General features: G+C 59.7%; 2 protein-coding genes across 4 annotated transcripts in view; one reads left to right on the top strand and one right to left on the bottom strand.

Annotated features, from left to right (window-relative positions):
• Positions 1–17,242, top strand: part of GAS6 (growth arrest specific 6) — a 33,890-nt gene that overhangs the window by 6,917 nt on the left and 9,731 nt on the right. Inside the window, exons 3-9 of the mRNA XM_082365237.1 lie at positions 5,859–5,883; positions 7,259–7,321; positions 11,916–12,038; positions 12,807–12,929; positions 15,512–15,634; positions 16,195–16,316; positions 16,976–17,094. Coding sequence (XP_082221363.1) covers positions 5,859–5,883; positions 7,259–7,321; positions 11,916–12,038; positions 12,807–12,929; positions 15,512–15,634; positions 16,195–16,316; positions 16,976–17,094 — 698 coding nt within the window. The remainder of the gene's footprint in view (positions 1–5,858; positions 5,884–7,258; positions 7,322–11,915; positions 12,039–12,806; positions 12,930–15,511; positions 15,635–16,194; positions 16,317–16,975; positions 17,095–17,242) is intronic.
• TMEM255B (transmembrane protein 255B) overlaps positions 2,171–17,242 on the bottom strand; it is a 67,824-nt gene continuing 52,752 nt past the window's right edge. For all 3 annotated transcript variants that reach the window (XM_082365243.1, XM_082365239.1, XM_082365240.1), the window contains exon 9: positions 2,171–3,593. In XM_082365243.1, coding sequence (XP_082221369.1) covers positions 3,155–3,593 — 439 coding nt within the window. In that variant the 3' untranslated portion in view covers positions 2,171–3,154. The remainder of the gene's footprint in view (positions 3,594–17,242) is intronic.

Below are 17,242 nucleotides of genomic sequence, written 5' to 3'. Positions count from 1 at the left end.
ACAAAGCCTGCGGCCCCCGCTCCCCCTCCCCCCAGCACGCGCCCAGCGGCCTCCATGGAGCGTCTCCGGTGCTACCACTTCTGCCTCCTCGGGGCCCTCCCAGGACAGGCCGACATTCCGTCCCACCTGCCGGGCCTCGGTCCCCATTCACACTGCCGAGCAGCCGCGTATGGTCTCTCCCTGTGGCTTTGGGATTACGCCTGAGCCCCCTCCTGGCGCTGGAGACCACGAGGGCCACGTCCCTGCCCAGAGCCCCCTGGTTCCCACGGGCTCCCGCTCTACCCCTTTGCTCCACAAGCTCCTGGGGGACACACTCTACTCGCTGGCGCCCTGCTAGGGGCTGGCATCCCGCTAGGGGCTGGTGGGCATGGCTTTGTGGGTGGTAGGCAGACAGCGTTGTCCCTCTGCCTGGTCCTGCGCTGCCTGAGCTCCGCAAGGCCAGCTGCCACGTGTCGGCAGGGACAGGTCGGTGGGGACAGGAGCGTCCCTGCCTGACTCCAGGGAAGGTGTGTCGTTTCCTCACTGCTGTAACACTTCGGCAGAAACTCACCCTGCTGGAGGCCCCAGTAGGGAACCCACGCCTGCCTTTTCCAGCTTCTGGAGGCGCCGCATCCCTGGCTGGGGCCCCTCCTCCATCCTCCGGGCCGGCAGGTCGGTGTTCTTTCTACGTTGCCATTTCTGGATCTGTTGCTGCCTTGCTCTTCCGTGTTTGCACACCCTGGGGTCCCCTGAGCCCCCGATGGCCCAGGGGAATCACCTCCTCCCGAGGTCAGCCGATCAGTAACCTCACTGACCTTTGCTGTGGAGCCCTCCGTATTCACAGCTGCCGGGAGGAGGACCTGCACGCCTTTGGGGTCATTGTTGTGCCACCACAAGGGTGTAGGAGGGACTTAGCATGGGGTCTGGTGCTTAGAAATCCCTCAGTGCAGCATAACCGTGGTTTGAATAAAGTTTTGCTGGTTCACCTTCGTGAATCACATTTCCCAGAGAGAACGTGGCAGGCCTGGCAGGGAAGGCGTAGCGCCTGGTGAGGCTTAGTACCCGGTGAGGCTTAGTACCCGGTGAGGCTTAGCACCCGGTGAGGCCTAGCACGTGCTGAGGCTCCGTAGTACCCAGCGTGGCTTAGTTGTTTCCTCTCCTGCCTGTGGGCACCCCAGCCACTAAGTGAGCAGCACCGCTGCATTTGGCCTGGAGAACGAAGGGGTTTCCGAGCAAAGCTGTGGGTGATCAGCCGGTGCTGTGAAGGTGAGAGCCCAGCAGCCCCAAGAAGCCTCTGCCAGGAGAGCACATTAGACGGGAAGAAAGGCCACTTCGCGTGACCCACTGAAAACTGATCAGATTACACAGTGAGTGTACCAATCAATCTTGAGGAATGAAACCGTAAATTATAAAAACAAATTTATTCCATTTCATGCTTTATAAAATTGGATTATAAATGTAATTAGGCACTAAATTTTCAGAACAAAGAAAGATTGAAGTAAGATTTTGGGGAGAGGCAGGGCATATTTTTTCGAAATAATAATGATTTTTAGAAAGCCTACATTCTCCTTACCATAAATGGAGACATTTTTGCAAAAAGTGTTTGGCAACTTCATCCATAGTCCCGTGAGCCTTTGTTAATCCTAGATAATCAAGTTATTCTGTCTTGAAGCAGTCATTCTATGATACTTGCAAACTTTCTCTTCTGTCGTTGTTAACTGGCCTAAACCCTGATTTATCAGTGCCTTTGCATTGGTTATTTCCCAAAACATTCTCACTGACTCATGAAATCTTGACTCGTGGTAGGTTTATAATTTTACTTTGCAGGTCATTACAAATCTGAAAATTGCACTCATTTTTCAAATTCAGCTAGCCTGGTATTTTTGCCTCATAAATTTGGAAAATGCAAACAACAGTGGTTTAAACAAGACAGTTTTATTTATCTCTCATGTAAAAGGTGGGAGGCAGGCTGCCCAGGGCTGCTCAGTGGTGGGGGCCCAGGGACTTCCATGACCTATTTGTGCTCCACTGTACTGGTGCATGGCCTTTGTCTTCCAGGCCTCCTCACACACTGGACAAGATGCTGGAGTACCAGCCATCACATCTACATTCCAGCAAGGAGGCCAGAGAACCAAAGCACTCCACTCTCTTTACTCAGTTTCACTCTCTGTGTGTATCTCATTGGCCAGAATTTAGTCACATGGCCACTCCTAGTTTCAAGGAAGGCTGGGAAGTGTAGTCCTGTAGCTGGGTGCATTGTAGCTCTAACTAAATCCAGAGTTCTGTTACTGAGGCGGAAGGGAGGATTGCAGATGCTGGATGGCAACTACAAATCTCTGCTGTGGGGGAGAGGTGTTTGGAAGCAAACCTGTTTTACGAGGTTCATTTCCAAGAGTATTTTCATGCCTGGCAGGAGACACTGTACTTAGCCACGTCAGAGAGTTTTTGCACACCACACCTCTCACATGGGTCTTTTTAGCTGCACTCACACAACCTGTGCTTGGAGGGACCAGCCCCCCTCTGCTGCCCTGGTTCTTGCCCCACACTGGGCCTCGGCAGTCACCCGGCCACCTGAGCCTGTCAGCCTGCAGCTGAGTGGTGAGCGGAGGCTGCCACCCCTGCCTTGGGGCCCCGCTGACCCTGGCGGGGTGGGGGGGGGTGGTGCCCGGGGCCTGTGTGCACATGCTCCGCCAGCAGCTGGGGTGCAGCGGGTGCCCAGAGCAGGTGGGAAGCACGTGCAGAGGGATGTGCCGTGGGCAGGTGCAGGTTGCAGGAAAGCGCTCAGTAAGGGAGGGGCCAGTGGTAAGGGGACCAGGGTCTCCATGCCCCCGAGAGCCGCTGCTGCCTGTACCAGGGCCCTGAGCATCCAGAACAGCGCGTATCATCCTAAAACTGATGTGAAGAGGACCCGGAGAGCTGGGCTTCCCATTGGGCGTAGCCACTGTCGAGGGCCCCCCCGCTCGGGCCCCTGTCCCTGTCACATGGGTGCAGGTTGGGTGGGAGGGGACAGCCATGGGGATGGAGGGGGTACGTGCAGCCGAGGGAACCACACACACAGATGTGCAGAGCTGCAGCAGGGCCCCAGGGTCAGGGCCGGGGCTGATCCCAGCGTCACCCCTGCCACTGGGTGGTCATACTCAGGACTTTGTTCCAGGACCTCCCTGCAACGTGCACTTCAGTGTCTGAGGAAGGAGAGGACCCAGTGCCCTCGCGGGGTGTCTCTGGGGACTGCCCCCCTTGCAGGGTCCACCCTGGGTTCTCTGGGTGGAGCAGGGACTGGGGGATCCCAGAGGTCCGTGTCCTGAGAAGTGGTGTCCGTGTTTCCTTCAGTCTTGTGGAGTCTTTTGCACCTGGTTTGGAGAATCTTAAGAGCTGAATTTGGGAGAAAGGAAGGAAAAAAGGGTTTTGTATGAACCGTGCTAGGAGAACACGTGGAGAGCCGCGTAACGCCAGCCCCAGGGGTTAGGAGCCCTTCCGGGTCCCCGGGCAGGACCAGTGGACCCTGGGCACCCACCTGCAGGAAGGCGTCTTCAGGGGCCACTGTGAGCTTCACGCTCTTAGGAAGCCGAAGCCTCAGCAAGGGCAGTTCAGGCTGCCGTGACCTTGACAGTCTCCTGCCAGAAGACAGATTTGCTAGCAAGGCTGTGGCCAAAGGATTGGTCAACCCTCCCGACTGTTCCCAGGGAAAACACCTTCTACACGTTTCATGTCAGTAAGCAAAGCTGTCCTGACACCCAAGTCCCAGCCTACTTTGTCAAAGAGTAGAGATTTTTGGAAACAACTTAGGGCAGTTATGTATTAAAGGAAGTAATAAATTCTCAGTCTACTGTTTGAGAAGTAACCACATTGAGGTAGTGTGATGTGTGACTCCTGTCATGTTGTGTAATCCAGGTAAAAGTCCCAGACATTCCACGACAAAAAGATTCATGCACCACCGACACTGGTGTGTCTCCGAGGCAGCGTCCACGCTGGTCAGCAGGGCCGGGAGCGGGCGTCCCCTGGCCCATCTATGCGCGGGGCCAGGAAGTGAGGCCGTCGGGTGAACAGTGGGACAGCATCAGGGCTGGATTCCCGTGCCTCACCTGGTCCCCGCAGGGACGTGGCCGGCCTCTGAGGAGCTCAGGGGTAAAGCAGATTTGCTCTCCTTTCCTGTTTGGGGGGCAGATCACAAGGAGCAGAGACAGAGGAGGGGGCTCACAGGGAAGTCTTTCCTGTAGCTACAGAACACATGCAGCCTCACTGTAGACCCAGGTGGACCCAGCTGCCCTTGGGCTCAGCTCCTTGAAGGAGCTTCGGGCCACACGTTCCCATGTTTGCAAACCTGCGGGCAGCAGGGCGGCACGGGGGGCGGAGGAGCCTGACTTTTCACAACAGGCTCAGCGTTAAAACATATTACACGTTACTATTAACTAGTCACGATTTTGAAGAATAGAATCTGCCTTTCCGGGAGGCTGCAGTGTGTAAACGTGTGTGTGATCGGGTACTTGCCCCGCAGTTCTTCATCATGTTCAACCCTAGTCTAATCCTTGGCTTCCTAAGCCTGAGCGGGCACTTCCTGCGTCCATCCTGAATCTTTTATTTCAGAACCAAATCCCCTCCCTTTGTGGCAAAGCCCAGTGGCCTCCGTACTCCCTCTAACCCCGAAAGATGCCACAACCCCTGGGACCCTGAGAGCTCTCATCACAGGGCCCCAGACTTGCCTATCTCTCTGTCCCCAGTGCCAGCTGGTGTGGGACTGAAAGCAGGAGAAAGAAACGCAGCCAGGCTTGTCGGGGGCCTGGGAGCGGAGAGGAGGGCAGTCCCCTCCCGCCTGCCTCTTTGTCACGTTTGCATGAATGTCACCTTCGCAAGTGTTGCATGAGTCCCAAACTTGCTCTGATCCTTACTTTTCTTTTAAAGAAGTTGAGCTTTACAAGAAGCATCTTTACCAGAACGTTCCTTTATAAAAGCACATCTGAACGCGTCTTCGCGGGCCGCCCCGGCCAGGCACGAGCGGAGGGGCAAGTGAGGTGGTGGAGGAGCGGGGGGCGCGAAGCACGGGTCCCGTGGAGGCCGGCGCCCCTGCCCTCCCTGGGACGGGGCTCGGTCACACTCCACAGCCGGCCTGGAGCCTCAGTTCACTCATCTGTGATAATGGGGCTGATTAGCAAGACCCTCCTGGGAGGGTGGTCGTGAGCAAGCAGGTGACACCCAACATCCGGCCCCTTGGTTCCGTCAGGGAGGGGATACAGGGCCGGACTGCTCCGCGATCGGCCCTGAGCGATCAGCCCTGAGCGGGACATCAGAGCGTGTGGGGTCAGGACTGCTGTGACTGCCCCCTCCCCGGAGCTGCTGCCGGACGGGCACAGGCAGGTGTTCGCTCACCTGACATTCACTGCCCAGCGCCCACCTCTTAATTTGCAGTCATGGATAAAAGGACTCCCCGTTTACACCCTCCATCCCTCATCCAGCTGTTTGTTGTACAAGTACAGTAGCTGCTGGGAGTCCTACAGAGGCCTCCCATCGCCCGAGGGGCCCCTGCGCCCACCGGGGTCTACGGCTTGGTTTTTTTCTTGGCATGTTTCTTGTCTTCCTGAAAGATGCTTCGCCCGCACAGTATTGCTGGTTACCGCAGGTCTGGTCTCAGTGTGCAGACATCACTCTGCAGAAGCTGCATGGCCCCAGGGACGCCCTCTCCCTCCGCCCCCTCCCCCAGCCCTCTCAAGGGCAGAAAGTGGCTTTCTGGGCAGCTGTCCTCCCTCAAGCACCTGCCTCCCGGGCCGGGCCGTTCCTGTGGGGGGAGAAGGGTGAGGTTTGGTGGACCAGCTGCCAGGGGGTGATGCCCAGACGCCGGGCACTCTGCCGGTTAACCACTGACTTTTCTTTTTCTTTTTCTGCAGGAGTACTTTTATCCAAGGTACTTAGGTAAGTTGGACTCATTTCCTCCTTTTGTTTGGGGACTCAAGCCTCATCACCGAGTTGTTCCCAGAAGGACTGTGCTTAATCGCACAGTGAGTTGGGAGCTCTCCAGGGCTCACAGGGCAAAGCCCTAGTTTGTGTCTTTTATACCATAGTGACCGCGTTAGTGTCACCTCCAGCCAATGCCATTGTTTGCCCCACTCTGCCCCACTCTGATTCCAGGCTTAGCTCATTAACTGGAAATATGATTGCTTTAGTGGTGCTCGGGCTTTTTGGTCTCAGGCCTCTGCCCTTGTGAAATTACTGAAGACCCCAAAGAGCTTTTGCTTATGCGGACTTTGGTTATTGATACCATATTATTAATTAAAGCTGAGAACATTAAAAAATGCTTTTGTTTAACTTGGACGACAGGAACATACAGGCTAACAGTCTTGGCCGTCGAGCAGTCACGTCTGGGTATGGAGGCGGGGGGTGCCAGGGAAGCCCCACTGAACACTGGGGGGAGAACGCGAGGAAAAAGGCAAAGACGGTGTTTTCAGGACGACCTGAAGGTTCCCCTGCGAACTGCTCCTTAATACAGTTTTAAGGGTTTTTTTATGTCTCTACTTATAACGAGAGAGAAGTACTCCAGGGCTCTCCTCTTTTAATTGTGTGAAGTGCATTTTGGTAAATTTTCCATTGGCCTTATAGCCTCTTAGAGGTACTTTCTCTGGGTGTGTATCTAGCAACAAGTATAGTGGACCTGTGATTGGCCTTGAGAAGCCCCATCCGGGCTCCCTGCCGGCCTTGCTCCCGGGTGTATGGCTTTGTTTCCTGAGGCAAAGGCGACAGTGGCCCCCTGGGCCACCTCCAATGCTGTCCACTGCCTGTGCCCACGTCCTCCGAGGCGTGGATGAGCACAGCGACCCACTAAAGGGCCAGTGAAGTGGCCCAACCAACACCCATTATGCCCAAGTTGAAGTTCAGATCATCTGCATGCCTGTGGTCCCTCCCACCCCTGGCCTCCCTGTGGAGCACCCAGTCAGACAGCACAGAGAAGGAGGAAGAGGATGAGGGGGAGCTAGTTCTTCAAAGAGACTGACCGTCAAACCAAGGGTACTGTTTCCAAGCGGGGGTCAGGTTGAAATGGAGGCCAGCTCTCTGACCACGGTCAGAAGCTTCCTGAGTGCCACCGGAGAGCCTTCTGTACGACAGAAAGAACCCCACCAGGAGGCTGCAGGGGCCCAAGGCTCCTTGGAGACAGAGCTCTGCCCGTTGGTAGAGACGTCTTCTCGTCTGACGGTGTTCCACGTTCCGTGTCAGTGTGACTGGTCTCCCTCCAGAGTGTCACGTCTGCTGGCCCCGTGCCGGAGGGTGACGCCCTGCCCTCCCTGTTTTGCAGAATGCATCAGTAAACATGGATCTCCGTACAAAAAGAACACAGATTTCATCACCTGCGTGCAAAGTAAGTCTGTCTCCTTCCTCTAAGCCCCTGCGTTTGGGGTCTTGGGGCTTTGCTGTATTTCCATTGTCTTTGGAGCCACGGCACCTGCCTGAGGTCCGCTCCTTTGCCCTGAACTTCCTTTTCTAAGCGAGTACGTGTTGGCTTTTCGAACAGGCAGGAAATTCGCACGGTATGAATTGTAAACCTTTCACAGGTGGAGAGAAGGTGCATCCGGCCCCGCCTCCTGGTCAGTCAGGGGCCCTTTCACCACGGCCACCGGTTCTAAGAATATTCTCAGACCCGTAGGAATGTACTCGGAGTCTCTTATTTGCACACAGGTGGCAGCTTCCTGAACCCATGACCCCACCGCCCTTTCCCCTCCACGCTTCGCAGACGCTTCCTGTGTCAGCACGAGCCGCGCCAGCACGCGGGGCTGCGTCCACATTCGCGCTTGGTGGGCAGCGTGCTTGTTAACCAGTGTGCGCTGGCGGACACCTGGGCCGTTTCCAGTTGTATACTGTAACAAGCAAAGCCAGAGTGACCTCCTTGTCTGAACATATCTGCAGAATAGAGTGGACTTGCAGAGGCAAAGCTGTGTTCTTTTTCAATTCTGATGCAGACCCGGCCCCGTTACCCGCCAGTGGAGGGTGGGAGTGCCTCTCCCAGTACCTGCACCAGCCCAGTGTATTGCTTCTTACTTGCTTATATCCTTCTGTAGAAAAAGTGAAAAACGACCCCCAGTCAATTCAGTTTATTTTTTTCTTACTCATAAGTAAAGCTGAGCTTCATATGTTGAGGAACCTTGTGTTTCCTTTTCTGTGGATACTTTGTTCAGAGTCTTTGCCTGCTTGTCTCAGTTTGTAGCAGCTGTTGATATAGCTTGCAAATTAGCCATTTGTACTAAAGGTAGCAAAATTTTTCTTCAGCTCATCATGTGTCTTTATTATTATTATTTTAAATTATCATACGTAAAGCTGACATTTTGCACGAACTTTAATCCACACGTAGACCCATAGACCCGTCTCAGCTGAGCCTGACCCCAGGCCTGGCTGTGGCCCGAGAGCTCCGTGATGTGGCCGCTTCGTCCCCGCCAAGCGCAGATGTTAGCTGCTTTATGGCACCCGCTCCACCGGTGAGGAAACGGGCTCTGAGCGCACAGCCGGCCCTGCACGGGGGGTCCAGTGCTGCGCTGAGACCTGCACGGCGGGTCGCCCAGGGCGGGTGGAGGACCGGGAGTGGCCCCAGGGCCTGGGGGGCAGGGCTCGGCTGCTGTGACCAGTCACCCAGCCTCCCACACGCCAGCCACTGGCCTTGCCTATCGCGCCCCGGGTCACAGACCCCAGCCCGGCCCAGGCGCACAAAGGAAGTGAGAGACTGAAGGAGGGCGGGGGCCCTGCTGTGAGGCCCGGGCTCCCCGCGGACGCAAGGGAGGAGCAGCCGCTGGTACTGGCAGAGGCCAGTGTGCACTCAAGGAGCCAGAGGCCCCGCCCACACATCCCGGTTGCCGGGAGCAAGCCCTGCCCCTCGGCCCCCAGGGTGAGCGGGACCTCGCCAGCCTTAGGCGGACATGGGAGCACCAGAGAAGTTCAGCTTCCCGTCATTACGCTTCACTTGTAGCAGATTTTTGGTGTTGTCAACTTGCCATACCACTTCCTTCTTTTTGAATTATGTATTCAAACTGATTGGATTGTTTTACCTCCTGGGTTCAGGCTATCCTTTTCCTGAGACTATAAGAAGTTGTCTGATATTTCATGTTTAAGCTTATAACCTGCCTCGGACGTCTCTGATGCAGTGAGGAGGTGGGGCTCCGTGTGGTCATTGGTCCAGATGATGTGGGGCTCCGTGTGGTCATTGGTCCAGGTGATGTGGGGCTCCGTGTGGTCATTGGTCCAGGTGATGTGGGGCTCCATGTGGTCATTGGTCCAGGTGAGGTGGGGCTCCGTGTGGTCATTGGTCCAGATGATGTGGGGCTCCGTGTGGTCATTGGTCCAGGTGATGTGGGGCTCCGTGTGGTCATTGGTCCAGATGATGTGGGCCTCCGTGTGGTCATTGGTCCAGGTGAGGTGGAGGCTCTGTGTGGTCATTGGTCCAGGTGAGGTGGAAGCTCTGTGTCGTCATTTATTCTAGATGTGCCTCCCCCGGGGGTCCCGGATTGGTTTCTGAGGCTTTGCCTTTGGGTCCCAGAAGACTTGGGCGATGCCGTCTGAGGAGTCCTGGCTGACTGTCTCCACGAGGAAGGGTCTCGGTGCCTTTTCTCCTCTGTGAGAACAACGGCCCGCATTTGCATGCATTTCCCAGGCTATAACTCATCACACCCACTCATTTCTGGAAGTGGGAGCAAAAGCCACTGAGACAGGCCTCTGCTGGCCTCAGCAGGTGCCTCACATCCCTGTCTACATAGCAGCCGCTCTCCCTCCATCCTCTCACAGCCATCGTGGGGCCAGATAACCCCTCGCCTCCCGTCTGTCGGGGGCCCGGGTCGGGGCTCAGGTCTGACTCAGCCCCGAGCCCCTCTGCAGGCTGCCTGCGTCCACCGAATTCCTAGAAGCTCAGGGGCACCTGCAAACACTCTCCTTCCTCTGCCCTACAGATAAGCTTCCCAACAGGGCAACAGATGAAAGCCGCGGTGGTGGAGTTCTCCAGCTGGGTTCCCTGTGAGAATCTCCTGGAGCTGTCCCACCCCAGGGGAGGTTGATTTTTAAAGGGGGGGGGGGTTGGCATTCTAGGCAAATTCCAGACGAAGGTAACGAGCCCAGGTGTGTCCTTCTGAAATAACTTTAAGTCTTTAACCAAATATATCGAGTGGAGACGCACCCCATCTTCCCCGTCCCTCCTGCAGGGCCTCTAATGTGCCGAGTGCTGTTGGGGGATCAGCCAGACCCTCGGCTCGGGTGCTGTCTGGGCCCCAGCACACGTCCCCCCGACCGCCCCAGTCTCCCTGCCCCCTCAGAGCCCCATCCTGCAGAGGCCGTGTCAGGAAGCAGACCTGTCCGTCATCTCAGCCCTGGCACTGGGCTTGACCCCCGCCGCCCCGGCCCTCCTGTCCCCCGGGGGAGCCCTCGTTACAGCCGCATGGGGGCCACAGGGCTGACCGCTGGACCCCCCTTCCTCACTCTCCGAGCGCCAGACCCAGGTCCTACTTGCTTAGGGGTGGAAGGCGCTCACGGAGTCCACCAAGGATAGCTGTGCACGTGTCTCCAAAATACCTGGAGGTGCTGCGTTTGGGCCACACTTGAAAGTGCTTTGTTGGCTGTAATTGTGCAGAAGAAGCAAGCTTTGAGGGGTCCCGTGGAAAGGTCACGAGAAGAGCCCAGTGAGAGACGTGGGTTCCAGGGTTGCGTACACAAACAGTTATGCTGGGCCCTCCCTGAGGGGGTCCCCGGTGACCAGGTCCCCAGACCCACAGGGACGCAGAGGGACAAAGCATGGTGTTGGGTCCATGCCAAGGACAAGGGCTGGCACGAGGCCTGGTGAGCTGGGGGACACAGGGGCCCACTGTCCTCCTGGGACCAGGAGCAAGCCCACGGTGGAAACACTGTCCCCAGAGCAGCGTCCGGCTGGGGACATCAGCCGTCCTGAGAAAGAAGTGAAGAGTCGGGGGTGAGTGCCCGCCTGGCCGGCTCCACCGCGCAGACAGCGGCCTGGCGCTCTCATCGGTCACGTGCTGGCTTGGCCTGTTCCTAGTGACCAGGCCGTGGAGTGAACGGTGCCCTCAGCTGCGCACGGGGCGGGGGCAGAGGGAGGGCTGAAGCACCGCGGCCACCTGTCGTGGGCCTCCCAGCGCTCAGACGGGCCCGTCGCTCGGTGAATAAAGGCGCACGGCAGTGCCTGGCTCGGGTGCTGCAGGAGACGCCGGGTATGAGAAGGGAGTGGCCGCTGGCACACAGGAAGGCGGCGTCGCGGGCTGGGCCTGGCCGAGGGGCTGGCCCGCGGTCTCCGGGGCCCCGGGAAACGTGCCCCGTTCCCCTCCGCTGAAAGCAGGACAACCCAGAGAAGCAGGATGGCCGCTGGTCACCAGCACCGCTGAAACCTACAGGCCGTGGGGCCGGCGCGTGTCGGAGAGAAAGGGGAGCAGCGGAGCCCGGGGCCCAGACGGTCTGGACCGTGTCCAAGCAGAGGCAGAAGCAGCAGGCCCACCCGAGGGGCGGGCGGGGAGGCTGTGGGCGCCCTCTGTGTGAGCTGGACCCCACAGACCAGGGGTCGAGTGGGCCGGGGTCCTGGCCTGGGAGGGTGGACACGGCCACCAGGGGAGGGGAACGTTCTGGGTCTGCCGGGCTGGCCCATGGGCCGGCCAGGGCCCTGTGGACCTGCTCCCTGGGAGGTCCAAGCTCCTGGGGCCCAGCCAGGCCCACTCCTCTCCTCCGCTGCCCTGGGGCCGTGGCCCTGACCTCGGGCCCAGGGGGTGGGCGGCCCCTCCCTCCGAGCTGACCTGGGTTTCCTGGGGTCGGCTGGGGCCCGGCCAGCCTGGTCTGCGGCCCCCTCCTGCCCGGAGATGGGTGTTCTGTGCGGCCCGCCGGGGCCAGTGGAGGGGATGTTCGTGCCCCAGACCTGCCTCGGTTTCCCCCCAGCTGACCAGGAGCAGCTCAGGGCCATCTTCTCCTTCCTTTCAACTCAGAGCTGCCTGACCAGTGCTCCCCAGACCCCTGCGATAAGGAGGGCACCCAAGTCTGCCAGGACCTCATGGGCAACTTCTACTGCCAGTGCAGAGACGGCTGGGCGGGACGGCTCTGCAACAGAGGTAAGGCCGCGGCCGGGGGCGGGCTGGCGGCATAGGCCTCAGGCCCTCCCTGCAGGGCCACCCGCGGGCCCGGGCTGGTGGGCGTGAGTCCTGCTGTCTTCCGCCTCTCCCTGCCAGGCCCCTACCTGCCCCGCCGGGGACACAGCCGCACCGGCCCGTCTGGCTGAGAGCAGAGTGAGGAGAAGCGGGAGGACGGCAGGCCGGGGGTCCAGGCCCCTCGCTATCCGGCCCCCCTCCCAGGTCCCGGGAGAAGATGGGCGGGCGGGGCCCTCAACCCCTCCGGTCCTCCCAAGAGCCGAATGTTTGCACAGTGCGGGAGGTCTTGCCTCTGCCCCCGGGCAGGGCGCCATCCAGCTTGAAAAGCCACCGTGCTGAGCCCTGAACTGTGCTCTAGCCAGGCCACCTCCTTGGGGGGGCGCCGGGGGGGGGCGATGGCCCCTCCCGAGAGCAGGTCTGGGCCTGCGGTGGGCAGTAGGAGTGCCCTGTAGCCGCCCCACCCGGCGCGGCCCCCCGCTGATCAGAAAGGAGTCAAGAGACTCTCTGAGTCTACAGTGCACAGGGTCAGCGGAGAAGCTGCAGAAACCCCCCAGGACGTGGTTAGAACCCTCAGGCGGCCCCCTTGCTGCGGTGGGAGCCCTGGGCCCCTGTGCCCTCCCACCCAGGATCTGAGGGTGGATCCCATGGGGTCGGAGATGCCGACGCCGCGACGTGCTCCAGGCGGGTTGTGGGTCACGTCTGGCTCTCTCCGTCCCTGTGTCCTGTTCCCAGACGTCAATGAGTGCAGCCAGGAGAACGGGAGCTGCAGCCAGATTTGCTACAACAAGCCGGGCAGCTTCCAGTGTGGCTGCTACAGCGGTTATGCACTCTCCCTGGACGGCCGGACCTGCCACGGTGAGGCCCTGGGCCCTGGTTGCCCTCCTCTCTCCTCCGCCCCCGTCTTCTTCTGCGATTGCCAAGTTGCCGGTTGGCTGAAGCCACAGTCGCTTTGCTCCTCTGCGAGGGGCTGCAGGCCGTGGCTGGTCCCTCAGGCTCTGGAGGCTGTAGGCGTCCTGCAGACAGAGCACATGCCCGGGCATGTCCGCGGCCACGGGGAGCTGCCCCAGCACCTCGACACGGGCTGATGCACCAGGACCTGTGGACAGGGCCGGCCCAGCTGGGGAGACCATGCCTACTGCCCCGGGACGGGAGGCGGCTGCCAGGCCTCCTTCCAGGCCACAGAGCCTGCAGACGTTTCTGTGCCAGTCGGGGCCCAGGACATCTGGGGCGGGGCAGGGAGCCCAGGGTGCCACCGCTCACTGCTTACAAAATCAGCGCTCACAAGTGGCAGAAAGGAAAGGTGGCTCTAATCAGAATGCCAGCGATCTGGGGAGATGGTGCCCTCAGTGTTCCCCAGAAACCACCTCCGAAGATTCTGCTCGGCCATGAAAGCTTCTAAAGGGAAACAGAGGAGGAATCTCAGTTAATCCCTGAGATGGGGGGTCAGAGTCCCCGCCGTCCCCCACCGTGTCCAGGCGTGTGGACTTCTCATGGTCTCCCTCTAGATGCGATCTCGGTCACACAGTTCGTTCAGGAGATTACTGGAGGGGAAGCTGGTGGGGGAGATCTGGTCATCTGTTTATTCTTCATTTCTACTCCTTTGATCTACAGAAAGAACAGGCAGGTTAGGCGAGGTATTGTGTGATAAGAGATTTGAGAGGTGTGCTTGGGCTGGAGATGAGTAGAGCATGGGGGCGCCTGGTTGAAAGCCGGTTACAATATGGCTCTGCTAAAGTGACAAGGAAGGGGCTTCCTGAGGGCAGTTTCCTGTAGAGAGCTGCTTACAGATCCCCCCTGTCAGACATCATTCCATTTCTATGGGGTTAGGGGTGAAGGTCCGTCTTCTGAATATCTTCGTGCTGACATAGGCGCCGTATTCTCAGAGTGGAAGACGTTGACGTGGGTCTGTAGCATCTCTTTGCTGACAGTTTTAGTTGTTCGCTTACATATACGGGCAGAGCAAGCTACAATTATTTTGATGCCCACAAAGATACAGATTATTATGAGCAATAGTGTTAATCCCATTCTCGTGAGGCCAGTTCTTGGAATTGTGAAGCCAGAGATTCAGTTCTGCTCAGGACAGAGCAGCCTGTGTCACGGCTGCAGTCTGGTCATCGTGCAGATCGGTCCTGACGATGTGGAACCGTGTAGGTTTACAGGCTCCCCGGGGGGGAGCAGGTGCCCTTTGTGTTGTCTCCTTCCCACGATTGATCGCTGGGAGAAATCTTAGTTTCCACATCTGAAAGCCTGTGTTTGCTCAACCGCCCTTGTAATGAAGTCACGAGTAGTTGTGAGTCTTTGCGGCACGCGCAGTTCTGTGTGCCATCTGAGGAATCGATGTTATTTGAAGTAACAGTTGCACTTTCTAGAAAGTCCCTTTGTCATTTTAGGAGCCAGTTCTTAACTGCAGGCTTTTTGTACTTGTTTGCCAAAGGGGCAGAGGGGACGGAGCCTCAGGACTGACCCTCGGTTGTCAGTTACAGTGACTGTGGCGTTGGTTTCCCACGGGCAGGCCCCGGCGTGAGGAGAGGGAGGAGGAAGAGCCAGCGGGCCTGAGTGAGGCCAGCAGGCAGCCGTCAGCTCGGTGGTCAGCTCAGGGCTCCAGGGTGCAGGGTGGGACTTCTAGTCAGAAGGCCCCAGGAGTTACTTTTTTACCTTTCTGGAGTGCAGTCATTTGAACTAAGCAACAATTGTGTGCACCCCGGCTAGGCGGTGCCCTGTACAGCGTCTGGAATCAGCCTTCTCAACCAGGCCCCTGATCAGCAATGCCCCCCGCACCCCTGCTCCTGGGCTGGGGCTGGAAAGCCCAGTGGATGGAAGGAAGGGAGGAGGCTGGAGAGGAGGGGGGCAGGGGAGGGGATAGGAGGGGAGGGGATGGGAGGGGAGGGAAGGGAGGGGGAGGGGGGGAAGGGAGGGGAAGGAGTGGGGAGGGAATGGGGGAGGAGAGGGGGAGGGAGAAGGGAAGGGGGAGGGGGGAAGGGAGGGGAAGGAGTGGGGAGAGGGATAGGAGGGGAGGGCAGGGAAGGGAGGGGAGAGGGAATGGGGGAGGGGAGGGGAGGAGGGGGGGAGGGAAGGGGGAGGGGGGAGGGAATGGGGGAGGGGAGGGAGAAGGGAAGGGGGAGGGGAGGAGGGGGAAGGGAGAGGAAGGAGTGGGGAGGGGGATAGGAGGGGAGGGAAGGGGAGGGGAAGGGGTGAGGAGGGGAGAGGGAATGGGGGAGGGGGAGGGGAGGGAGAAGGGAAGGGGGAGGGGAGGGAGGGGAGGGGAGGAGGGCTGCGTTGCCCAGGGGTGCAGTGATGACACCGCCAGGCCGGGCTGTGCTCACTCTGCAGAGCTGGGTGCCTCTCAGCGGCGGTTCCCAGCCTGGCTGGCGGCATCTTGTTTCAGGAGGCTGCCAGCAGGCCTGGTGGACCTGAAACACAGCTGGTTTTTCCTGCAGACTTGGATGAATGTGCCGACTCAGGCGCCTGCGGGGAGGCTCAGTGCCAGAACCTGCCGGGCTCTTACTCCTGCCTCTGCGAAGAGGGCTACGCGTTCAGCTCCCAGGAGAAGTCCTGCCGAGGTACCCGCCCCGACACCACACGGCACACGCACACACACGCGCGCGCGGGGCACCGCTCTCCCAGGAGCGCGGCGTGCTGTGAGCACTCGTGTGGGTTCTGCGCACCTGCACACATGCGACATGGCACGTGCCTCTTGTGCACCTGGGCCTCTTCCCCAGAGACACAGGGAGACCGACCAGGCGGGGCCCCTGTGCTTCTGGGCAACGGGCTTCTCTCCTGCCCTCGGTGCAGCCTAGCCCAGCCGAGTCCGGGGGCGCCGAGAGCCATGCTCCCTCCCACTGCCTTCCTGCCTGGGCCAGCGGCTGCCCCCTCCACCAGGGAGGGGATGGGGTGGTCCTGGCCCCGACCGCCCACCAGGCTGTCCCTGCGCCCCATGCTGATCTGGCCACGCTGACGGCCTCCGTCCCGCGTCCCCAGGAAGGAGCCGGCCAGCTGGGTGGGAGCCACGGGCCTGGAGCTCCCGGGTCTCGGGCTGGGGACTCACGTCCATGGCGGTGTGATGGGGCAGCAGGGCGCGCAGTGGCGCCAGTGGGCTCAGGCGCTTCCTTGTGGCCGGCAGATGTGGACGAGTGTGCGGAGGGGCGCTGCGAGCAGGCCTGCGTCAACTCCCCGGGGAGCTACACCTGCCACTGCGACGGGCGCAGGGGCCTCAAGCTGTCCCAGGACATGAACACCTGCGAGGTAGCGCCCGGCCCGGCCTCCCGGGCTGCGCTGTGGCCCCGCGTGGGGTTGGCTGGGAGCACGTCCTCGGGCCCCGCGGGGAGAGGCGGGGTGGGAGGCGTGGCCATGCCGTCCCATGTTTGGTTGTGGCCACCTCAACTCCTCCCCCGAGTGACTCACTCATACACGCGTGAGCGCAGCCCCTGCCCAGGTTCTGCGATGCATGTGCAGCAAGCGCCCCCTGACCATGAGGGCAGGCCCGCCCTGGCTGCCCTGTGACCTCCCCCGGGGCTCCCACCGTGTGGCCCTCCAGGTAGTGGGGAAGCTGCATCGTAGAGCAGGGAACATTCGAGAAACAACAGTCTTCAAGGTCTCCATTTTTTGCTCGTTTTACAACACTTTATAGTTGTTTTTATTATTCTCCGTGCTTTTCCGTACGTTTGAAATATTCCATAATTAAAATATGAAAGCAGAAGGGAAATACACAGGGAAGGAGGGTGCTGGAGAAACTGTGCGAGGGGGCTGCCAGCGGGGAGCGGGAGGCCTCTGGAAACATCAGAGACCAGCCTCCCCTGGGAGCCCCCATGGTGGGCTGGGCTGGGGGCAGCAGGGTCCCTGGGGGTTCCAGTGGGCGCCCGGCCGAGTGCCCCCACCTGAGGCCAGCTCCCCGCTCCCGACAGGACATCCTGCCCTGCGTGCCCTTCAACGTGGCCAAGAGTGTGAAGTCGCTGTACCTGGGCCGCATGTTCAGCGGGACGCCCGTGATCCGGCTGCGCTTCAAGCGGCTGCAGCCCACGAGGTGAGAGGGCGGCCCGAGCATCTGGACCTGGCGGCGGGGGGCAAAGCCAGCCCCGTGCTCGCGTCCCGGCCGGGAAGCCCGCAGGCCAGCACAGCCGCGTGGGCCTCAGGGCTGGTGCCCGCTGCACGCCTCCCCGGGGACTCGCTGC

This window comes from Balaenoptera borealis (assembly GCF_965194805.1).
Source record: "Balaenoptera borealis genome assembly, chromosome: 18".
Taxonomy (NCBI): domain Eukaryota; kingdom Metazoa; phylum Chordata; class Mammalia; order Artiodactyla; family Balaenopteridae; genus Balaenoptera; species Balaenoptera borealis.
The sequence above is the reverse complement of the archived record's forward strand: the minus strand, read 5'-3'. Positions and strand labels throughout refer to the sequence as shown.